At 42.4% G+C, this 10,677-nt stretch overlaps 1 protein-coding gene across 3 annotated transcripts in view; it reads right to left on the bottom strand.

Moving 5' to 3' along the window:
- The window catches only part of LOC147618513 (uncharacterized), a 114,510-nt gene continuing 103,833 nt past the window's right edge, over positions 1 to 10,677 (bottom strand). The window contains exons 1-3 of one of the 3 annotated variants that reach the window (XM_086774967.1): positions 1,164 to 1,420; positions 858 to 917; positions 1 to 684 (exon numbers count right to left, since the gene is read on the bottom strand). In XM_086774967.1, the coding sequence (XP_086631093.1) occupies positions 109 to 684; positions 858 to 917; positions 1,164 to 1,217 (690 nt within the window). In that variant the 5' untranslated portion in view covers positions 1,218 to 1,420 and the 3' untranslated portion in view covers positions 1 to 108. Of the gene's footprint in view, positions 685 to 857; positions 918 to 1,055; positions 1,421 to 10,677 lie in introns of those variants that run through there. The other 2 variants (XM_086774968.1, XM_086774969.1) reach the window with 2 other exon arrangements.

Below are 10,677 nucleotides of genomic sequence, written 5' to 3' on the forward strand. Positions count from 1 at the left end.
TTGGAGTGAAGATCATAAAATGATGTTAATGATAAGATGAAGATTATACAGTGATGTTAATGATAAGATGAAGGTATGTGAGAGATCTTATGATGAGGGAGGGCTGGTTTAGGAGACAATGTAGAGGGGGAGGCGAGAGGTGGAGAGGCGGGAAGGTGAGTGAGAGTGACGGAGTTGGAAGTAAGGAATGCTACTGTGGATCAAGGGGTCTGATGTGTGCTCGACACAAGCTGTGTCGGTGACCATGGGGGTGGCAGAACCACTAGGGGAACGTGAATGTGCTGTTTTAGCTGCAATTACATTGCCATACACATACATGCAGGGCGAATAATAATTACCATTATAATTATCACTGTAATCGCTTGTATTATAGATCGGCCCCGATTTAACCCTCTTGCATGGCGGCGACTTATTAGCCGACTGATCTGACGATACACCACTAATCTTGGGGTTAATCACGTGCGGTTTAGAGGATGATGGGTGCTTAGCTGCTTGGCTTTTCTTGAATCTCCGCCAGAAGAAGAGCGAGTTTTTCCACGATGAAGACGCCGGCCGCCTCGTCGACTGCACTAGATCGTCCAACGTCGAGCTTTGCATTTGCATCAGATCTGCAACTTGCGAGGCGTGTACGCTGGATGGCCTTGAGCTTGCTTGCCGCCGACCACATGATCCAGCTCTCAGAACCTGCAATCAATCTTCTCCATTAACCTAAGCAATCCATCTCAATTAACCTAAGTAGTATAGAATGTAACCTAATTATCCGGAAATTTAACCTAAATACTAGAGTAATTAGGAGAACCAGAAATGAATCACAGTGCTATTAGATGCTTTCCCCTTAATATTAGGCTTCAAGTTACCTCCGAGTAGTCCAGTGGTGGATCGTAGATGCACTCGATCTCGTCTTTACATGCGTTCATCTACACAGCAATTAGTAGCAATGCCAATAGTCAGTAGCTTAAATATTACTAATTTGCTGTTATATCATAATAAGCTCATTTAATATATACAACAAACAGCTTCCAAACATTAATCTAGATACAGCTAGCTCAATTTACCTTCTAGAGCTAGGTTAATGTTGCTAAGCAGGGCTAAAATTGGAAGAAAGATTTGCTGCAAAAGTGATTATAATGAAGAGGCGTTGCCGCTCACCAACAGAATTATACCTTTGTAAATGGGGTAACTTGTAAATGGGGTGTGAGTGGGAGCTCAACTGTCATCTAGGTAGAGTTGCTGTGCAGATCACGGCCTGGGCGTGCCCCGACAAAGCGTACCAGACAGCAGGTACACGGACAAAGAGGATGGGGAAAAAGAAGAACAGTGTTGTTGGGTGACACAAAAGAGGAGCAAGAGCATTCTTGTGGGAACGGCCCACTCAGCTATCAGTCTGCTTGCTGCCTTACAAGCATGTGTTAACCTGACTCTCTTGAGAGAGAGAGAGAGAGAGACAACTGTATAGTATAAATATAGTATATATATATATATATATATATATATATAGAGAGAGAGAGAGAGAGAGAGAGAGAGAGAGAGAGAGAGAGAGAGAGAGAGAAGATAGAGAGTGTGTCATTCACACCTATGTTTGCAACCTTAAGGCTTACACTTCAATGCCCCAACACTTGTCTATTGGCATGGGTACCTATAGCTTTTTTTTTTGTCATTAATTAATTAATTGCCACTAGCCATACTAAGGTTCAATAAATGTTTTTAAACCTTGGAGAAAATAAAAAACTAACAATCATGGTTTAATTAATGCCCTCTCTCTCCACTCGGCTTCCCTCCTCGCCTAGCTACCCTCTGTGCCCTTCTGCTTTGCAGATGGAGCCGAGAGAGATTCAAGAGAGGTCGTCATGTAAAGACCTGGGGGAGAGAAAGAGAACGAAAGAGGTCGCCATGCACACAGAGAGAGAGAGAGAGAGAGAGAGAGGGCTTCTGTACACAAGTAGGGAGAGGGAGTGGGAGTGGGGCACGTGTTCACCATGCAACCCCTCCCCCTTTTTTTAAATTTCACCTTCATCATTAAATTAACCCCCTCCATCACATCAGCATCATGACATGAATCTACCAAATCTTGTGTGTCAAAGGTCTAAAACCTTAAAGAACCTAAGGTCCAACATTTTTTTTAAAAAATATCTTGATTAATTAATAGCAAAAGTAGAGGTTGGGTGCTTTATGGCATGTCTCGATCTTCTTCATTTATGTCCTCTACATGTCAAGCAAGAATGCTTTCATTTATCTTCCCATTATTCATATACTTGGGCATCTCTAACTTTTGTAGTACAATATTGAATTCTTTCACATCAAACTCCAAGTCCACAATCCACTTATTTCTTGCACATCTAAGATCACTTATCACATGAATGAAAGGATGGAGTAAAAAATAGTAGCTTGTATTTATGCTGTAAAAGTTATGATCACATTTTGACCAGCTAAGATGAAATATTGAAAACTCTAATAGATGTAAACATCTTGTTAGGTATAAAATACTTAATACAAATTACAACACATGAGGATGTGTGTGTGTGTGTGTGTGAGAGAGAGAGAGAGAGAGAGAGAGAGAGAGAGAGAGAGAGAGATCACATTTTGACCAACTAAGATGAAATATTGAAAACTCTAATAGATTTAAACATCTTGTTAGGTATAAAATACTTAATACAAATTACAACACATGAGGATGTGTGTGTGTGTGTGTGTGTGTGTGTGTGTGTGTGTGTGTGTGAGAGAGAGAGAGAGAGAGAGAGAGAGAGAGAGAGAGAGAGAGTCCTTTACATCTAACTTTAGGTTGCAACCTTACACTTCAATGTCGCAAATAAATAACACTTGTCTATTGTGCATGTCTCGAGCTTCTTCATGAATGTCCTCTACATGTCAAGAAAATAATTCTTTTACGTATGATTGCCTTCATTCATATACTTGTGCATCTCTAACATGTCAAGAAAATAATTCTTTTACCTATGATTGCCTTTATTCATATACTTGTAAATCATTGAGTAGATATTAGTAGGTTGTATTCATGCCTTAAACTTTATGATCATAGTTTTCAAATAATTAATGCAAATTACAATAGTACATGGGAAATGTAGAGAGAGAGAGAGAGAGAGAGAGAGAGAGAGAGAGAGAGAGAGAGAGAGAGAGATTTACATCACACTTAAGGTCACAACTGTTACCATATTATAGTAGTGATGTGTGTGAACACACTTAGGACCGCCGGGGCACTTTTTCCCTCACTAGGAGGTTTTTTCCCCCGTGCATTGTATATACGCCCATTATCTTCTAGGGCTTGTTATCTTTCATTTTTGGCACTCATAATACACTACTGTGTTGTGCTCAAGCTTTCTCATCTTCTTGAAGTTGTGTGTGCATTCCTGCAACCCTAATTCCAACAATTGGTATCAGAGCAGGCTTCCTCCTCCCGGGCAGCATCACCGGCACCTGCCGCTTCATCTCCTCCGATTGCGACGAGGTTTCACGAGCGTCTGCAGGTTAGTATATGCCGTGGGTGAGCCCGTAGGGCTCAGTCGTTTCAGAATTTTGATCTGAGGTCATTTCGCCCTCCGTTTTTGCATTCCAAGTACTGCGCAGGCAAAATCGTCCTACTTTGCAGATTTTCTGTCAAGATTAAAATCTGCAGGACAGGTGCCCATTCTTCTGTTTTGGGCTGTGCTACATAGCACAGGTCGATTTTATACAGGTTTTCCTCTTACAGACAGCATTTACATCTAGTAGTACAGTCATTGGCCATGGCTGACAACAATGATGTATTCCGCATGTTGGCTGCTGAGGATAAGTTGGATGGCACCAACTATCCATTGTGGGCATATATGATGCGACATGTATTGGTAGCAAAGGGGTTATGGAACATTGTGCAGGGTATTGATGCACGTCCTATTGTGGCTGGGAATGCTGCAAACACATCAGAAACAGGTACTGTTGATGATGGTGCAGGCACAAGTGCTGTAGCAGCTGTTCGAGAACCACCACTTTCAGCAGAGCAGATTCGTTGGGATGGTAGAGATGCGCAGGCTCATGCCTTGATTGCGCTGTCTGTCAAACGTACCATTATCCCACATATTCGCTCCTGCAGGACTTCTAAGGATGCTTGGGATGTACTTGCCACATTGTATCAGGCAAGAAATGAGGCTCGTGTTGCTTATCTCCGAAAACAGTTGGAGAGTGAGCATATGAACGAAGGTGATTCAATGGATAGCTTTTTGACAAAGATCAAGGATTTCAAAGAGCAGCTCATTTCTGCAGATGAAATCCTGTCAGACAGTTCACTTGTGCAGACTGTTTTGAATGGTCTACCAGATTCTTATCAGGGTTTTGCTTCCACTCTTCGCTTGATGATGAAAGGCAATCCCAATGCCTTATCATTTGAGGAGTTAGTTTCTGTTTTGCTGCAAGAAGACCAGTCAAGGCAAAACAGGAATATTATGCGTGTCGCAGATCAAGCTTTCGTTGCTAGTCAGAGAAGCGGGAAAGGTAAAGCTGGCTTTTCTTCTAGTAAGCAGAAATCTGCAAATGCTGCGCAACCAAAGAAGGAAGACAAAGATGAGAAGAAGGGTGATAAACAGAAGACATTTTGCAAGTACTGTAAGGGAAATGATCATGTCATCAAAGCGTGTCCTAAGCTGGCTGCGAAAGAGGCTAAGAAGAAAGAGGCTGGTATGGCTGTTGCAGATGCCTCTCCTTCTAACAATGAATCTGCTAATGTTGTGCAAGATACAGAATGGGCATTCAATGCGCAGTGCAGTTATGACCCATCTTTGCATGACACATGTATGTCTGCAGTAGATTCAGATGTATGGTACTTTGACAGTGGTGCCACTAAGCATATCACCTCGCAGCGCAGTTTATTCACTTTCCTTGAGTCTGCTCCCACAGGGAATACTGTCACTTGTGCCAATAACTCCTCTTATCCCGTTAAAGGAGTTGGACAGATTGTGCTGAATGTTGCAAATTGCAACACCTTTACACTTTTTGATGCATTGTATGTGCCAGGGATCAAAAAGAATCTGCTGTCAGTCTCCGCATTTGCCAAAACAGGTTTGGTTGTAAAATTTGTGGATGACAGATGTACTGTTCATGATCTCTCTTGTGGTGACATCATTGTAGCATCTGGTTCACTATGTCGAGGGCTGTATAAGCTCAATATGGATGGCAAATGTGTAGAGGATTCAGCATGTGCTATTATGGATACGCAGGCTATTTCAAATGCAAAACTGTGGCATGCACGTTTTGGTCATCTGAATTTTGCAAGTTTGCTGCGCCTGCAGAAATCTGAAATGGTGTCTTCTTTGCCTAAGCTTGAGGCACCTGTCAAGCATGTTTGTGAGGGCTGCATATTGGGTAAAATGCAGCGTGCTTCCTTTCCCAAAGATGGATCAGTGAGAGCTGAACGCAGATTGCAGCTTGTTCACAGTGATGTTTGTGGTCCCATGCAAACTCCATCATTTGGAAACTACCTTTACTTCGTGACTTTCATTGATGATTTTACCAGGCATGCATGGGTATATCCTTTGAAGGCAAAGTCCGAAGTGTTTTTGTGCTTCAAACAGTTTTTGGTTATGGCTGAAAATGTGTCAGAAAGTAAGATGGGCACCCTCCGTTCAGATCGAGGGGGGGAGTATATGTCTTCAGAATTTAATGCATTTCTGGCTGAGCGTGGGATAAAACACCAATGTACAGTGCCGTATACACCACAGCAAAATGGTGTGGCTGAGAGAAAAAACAGGTCTCTCATGGAAATGGCAAGATGTATGGTTAAGAGTCAAAGTCTACCACATAGTTTTTGGCTTGAGGCTGTCATGTGTGCCACTTATGTACTAAACAGGTGTCCCACCAAAGCATTACAGGTTGTCACTCCATATGAGGCTTGGCATAGCCGCAAGCCATCTGTTGGCCATTTACGTGTTTTTGGTTGCCTGGCATATGCATTAGTGCCTGTGCAACATCGCAGAAAATTGGATGACAAAGCTGTCAAATGTATTTTTGTTGGATATAGTGCTGAGAGCAAAGGCTATCGTTTGTATCATCCACAGACAAAGCGCATTTTGGTTAGCCGTGATGTTGTATTTGTGGAAGATGCAGTTCAGCCCTTGGTTTCATGTACTAAGGAGACAGATATCAGCTCACGTGATGTCTATGATACATTGTTGCCTCTTTTCAGTGGTGCACAGTCAAGTGCAATACCTCATGAGGCAGTTTTTCAGCCTATGCAGGTTTTAAATGATGGCACAGATCAGCCTATATCTGATGCAGATGTGCATGATGCACTTGAGGATGAGAGACAAGAGATTGAGGGCTCTAGGAACATGCCTAGATGGCTGGTGCAGACTTTGCGTGACAGCAAGTTGGATGCCCCTTTGTCTAGTCGCACTCGTTCTGGCTCTCATGGTGCCTCTTATGCGTCAGATTGTTATGCATTGGCTGTTTCTAGTATGTGCGATGAAAGTGAGCCTGTTTCATTTGATGAGGCACAAAGTTCAGAAAATTGGATGGCTGCTATGCAAGCAGAATACGATGCTATTATGAAGAATGGTACATGGTCTTTATGTGACTTGCCCCCTGGCAAGAAGGCCATTGGCACTAAGTGGGTATACAAATTGAAGCGTAAGCCTGATGGCACAGTGGATCGCCATAAGGCTAGGCTTGTTGCAAAAGGTTATGCTCAAGAGAAGGGCATTGATTTTGATGAGACTTTTGCTCCCACATGTCGTATGACCACTGTTCGTAGCATCTGTGCATTAGCAGCTCATAATGGTTGGAATGTACATCAGCTGGACATAAAGACTGCGTTCTTAAATGGAGATTTGCATGAGGAGGTGTATGTATCGCAGCCTCGTGGTTTTGTTCAAAGAGGGCAGGAAAACAAAGTGTGCAGGTTAAAAAAGGCTTTATATGGTTTAAAGCAAGCTCCACGAGCTTGGTATGAAAAAATACATGCATATTTGACTGCACATGGGTTTCAGAATAGTCCAACAGAAAGCACTTTGTATGTTAAACGTGTGGATGGTGTACATCTAATCATTGCTCTCTATGTCGATGACATGCTGCTCACAGGACCAAATGAGAGTCATATTGCTGATTTTAAGGCTGATTTGAATGCCTCTTTTGAGATGTCAGATTTGGGGCATTTGCATCATTATTTGGGGATACAATTTAAGCAGTGTGATGGAGGTATTGCTTTGTGTCAGACAAAGTATATTGAAACATTGTTGCGGAGATTTGGCCTTGAAGACTGCAAGCCTATTGCTACTCCAATGGAGACAGGTTTGACGTTGAGTCTTCATGATGCTGGAGATCACTTTGATGTCACACTCTATCAGACAGCTGTTGGTTGCCTCATTTATGTATGCATTACGAGGCCAGACATTCAGTTTGCAGTCTCACAGGTGAGCAGATTTATGCATAGCCCAGGCATTAAGCATTGGCAGGCAGTGAAGCGTATCTTTCGCTATTTGAGTGGTACTCGGCATCTTGGGTTGTTTTATCCCAAGGGGGGATCATTGCCGCCAGATTTACATGCTTTTTCAGATTCTGACTGGGCTGGTTGTTATGACACACGCGTGTCCACGAGTGGTTTTTGCTTCATGCTTGGAAGCTCATGCATATCATGGTTGAGCAAGAAGCAGCCTACTGTGGCCACTTCTAGTTGTGAAGCTGAGTACAGGGCAGCTTTCACAGCTACGGTTGAGTGTGTGTGGCTCAGACGCCTTATGGCTGATTTGGGTGTTGGGCAGCCATCTGCCACCACCATCTTCACTGACAGTCAGAGCGCATTGGCAGTTGCGCGGAACCCAGTGTTCCATGCTCGTACGAAGCACATTGAGGTGCACTACCATTATGTCAGGGAGAGACTCTCTGCAGGAGAGATCAGTTTGGCTTATGTGCCAACACAGGATAACCTTGCAGACCTTTTCACAAAGGCTCTGCCTCGTGAGAAGTTCGAAGCTTTTCGCAAAGCTTTGGGCTTACTCCCTTTTGTGGATTCGTCCACATAGCTAGACACTTCCCTATACATGAGTGCTAGCTCTTGTTCACCGCATCACTCCAGGGGGGATTTGTTACCATATTATAGTAGTGATGTGTGTGAACACACTTAGGACCGCCGGGGCACTTTTTCCCTCACTAGGAGGTTTTTTCCCCCGTGCATTGTATATACGCCCATTATCTTCTAGGGCTTGTTATCTTTCATTTTTGGCACTCATAATACACTACTGTGTTGTGCTCAAGCTTTCTCATCTTCTTGAAGTTGTGTGTGCATTCCTGCAACCCTAATTCCAACAACAACCTTATACTTCAGTGTCATGATAAATAGAACTTGTATATTGTGCATGTCTCGGGCTTCTTTATTAATGCCCTCATTGTGTAAATAAAATTGCTTTCATTTATGCTTGCCTTTATTCATATACCCAGTGTGCATCTCCAGCACGGTGTACCAAACTATTAAATTCTTTCACATCCAAACCCAAGTCCACAATCCACTTATTTCTAAGTTGCACAACCAATATCATTTATCAAATAAGTGGAAGGATGAAACCCAAGTCCACAATCCACTTATTTCAACTTGCACAACCGGTATCATTTATCAACTAAATGGAAGGATGAGAAAAGTTAATCACCATATGATTCCACCAATTACACTAAAGAAATATTACATGCACTTTGGACACATGTATGTAAAGTTATAATAGTGTAAAAGAAGCTCTCTCTCTCTCTCTCTCTCTCTCTCTCTCTCTCTCTCTCTCTCTCGCATGCACATGCATATATTAGACCATCCTTTTCTCTTCTCATTCAACCATTTTAACTTCTTTCCTTCACAAGGCTTGCACTGTCAATTTTTAACTTTTTTCCATGTTTTACCATTCTATTTAAAATGCCACCATTTTCCTACTTTGGTCCCTCATCCTACTTTATGCTACTATATGACATGCATATATCCCCAAATCATATGCTTTTAAAAGCTATTATGCTATTCCTAATGTGGTCTAAGAGTGGGAGTCCTTTGGATCCATCCAAGTGAGAGCAATTGAATACATTACACACATAATGTAGTTGCAAAAAGGCAAGCTCTTTGTGGGGTTGGTAGCATTAATCCACTCTCACTCACCAAGTCCCAATGAAGATACTTGATGTTTCTTGCACCCATGCATTCAAGCACTTGCACTAAGCCTCATCGTGCCGCAACAGTTGTCAGGTACATCTTTGGATGGGGAGACTATGGCGCGGGCACAAGTCTAGCCCATGGTACCACGAGGGTACCACCCATCACTTGGACACTCCTTAATTAAGAAGAAACCTTTTGAAAACTTCCCCCATCACATGTTCTCTAATCATTTGAGAAAGATACACCACCCAACTCTATTATAGCTAATGGGCATCCATTGCCATGCATCATCAACAATATAACGATCTTGACTCCCCAAGAAAATGGATAAATGCCAAGGAAAGTAGTAAAGAGAGTCAAAGAAAAAAGTTGAGCTGGAGAAATCTTTGAGTTTGGAAGAATACATAAATAAGGCACACCTTTCGCTCATCGCCCATGCACATCACCTGCATACATCAAAACGTTTTCACATCTTGCATCTCATGACACACATGAACACATGCACTTGCAATGAACCTCATCAATGCCAACCCTCTAGGTACATTTCTGGATGGGGGGACCATGGCAACTAGTCCATGGTAGGACCCATTGCCCTAGAAACACATTAACCTTACAAGTAGGTACCTCCAAATGAAAGCTCTGCTTTGACTTTATTTCCACACACCTAACCTTTCCCTGACCAACATATAGCCACAAAGAAACCCAATCTCTAAGAATCACATTGTGATATCGGGGCATATTTTCATTGTTAGAAAATATGCTTGGCATGTGAACAAGGGTGTGGGTAGAGAGTGTGTGTGTGAAGTCACCCTAGGGATTCAAACCCTAACCCTAGGTGACCATGCCTACATAAATTCATATTATGTCTCATTTTGTATGGAGATGAGCATAGTTGTAATCTTGAGAAACCAATAAGAAAGATTTTTTTCTTGTATACGTGTGAGCTTCTCTCCTTGTTAGAAAATAAGCTTGTTTTCTAACATTCATGTCATGCCAAGAAGATTCGAGTCGACATGTACCTTTGAAAATCATTCCATGGTGGTTATGAAGCTCATTCTGCCAATCACAGGGTGTGGGCCACTTCTCCTAACTACACAAATTTCAAAGGCCCAAGCCATGTCCACAACAGAAGGAGGACTCACATAAAAAACTTCTACTTCTCACCTACCTTCCAAGCTGCCTCACCAAGCTACCTACCATCACCAATATGCCCTGCATGCCCGCTAATTGCAGATGGATTCTGAACTGTATCCTAAAAACCATCCACACATTTCCACCCCCAACAATAGCTTTGATAGAGACTTGGGTGACGTGAGGATGCAATCACCATTAGGAAGGGGTGTATGTTAACCACTTTATAGGTTAACATGGTTTAATTTGCCCAACCTACCCTAAGGTGCTTTGCTATCTTGATTGAATAGTGGGCACTTATAGTTTTGTAAGACGATGCTGGAATATATAAAGTGGCCTTTAATGTCAAATAGGAAAAGTCGAAAGACTTCATGTGCATACTTTCTTAAGACTAGTAACAGTGATTGGGTCCATTTTTTAGTTTAGTCGGCCTAGTGTGA

Source organism: Cibotium barometz, chromosome 35 (genome assembly GCF_041138505.1).
Source record: "Cibotium barometz isolate CiBa-2024 chromosome 35, ASM4113850v1, whole genome shotgun sequence".
Lineage (NCBI taxonomy): Eukaryota > Viridiplantae > Streptophyta > Polypodiopsida > Cyatheales > Cibotiaceae > Cibotium > Cibotium barometz.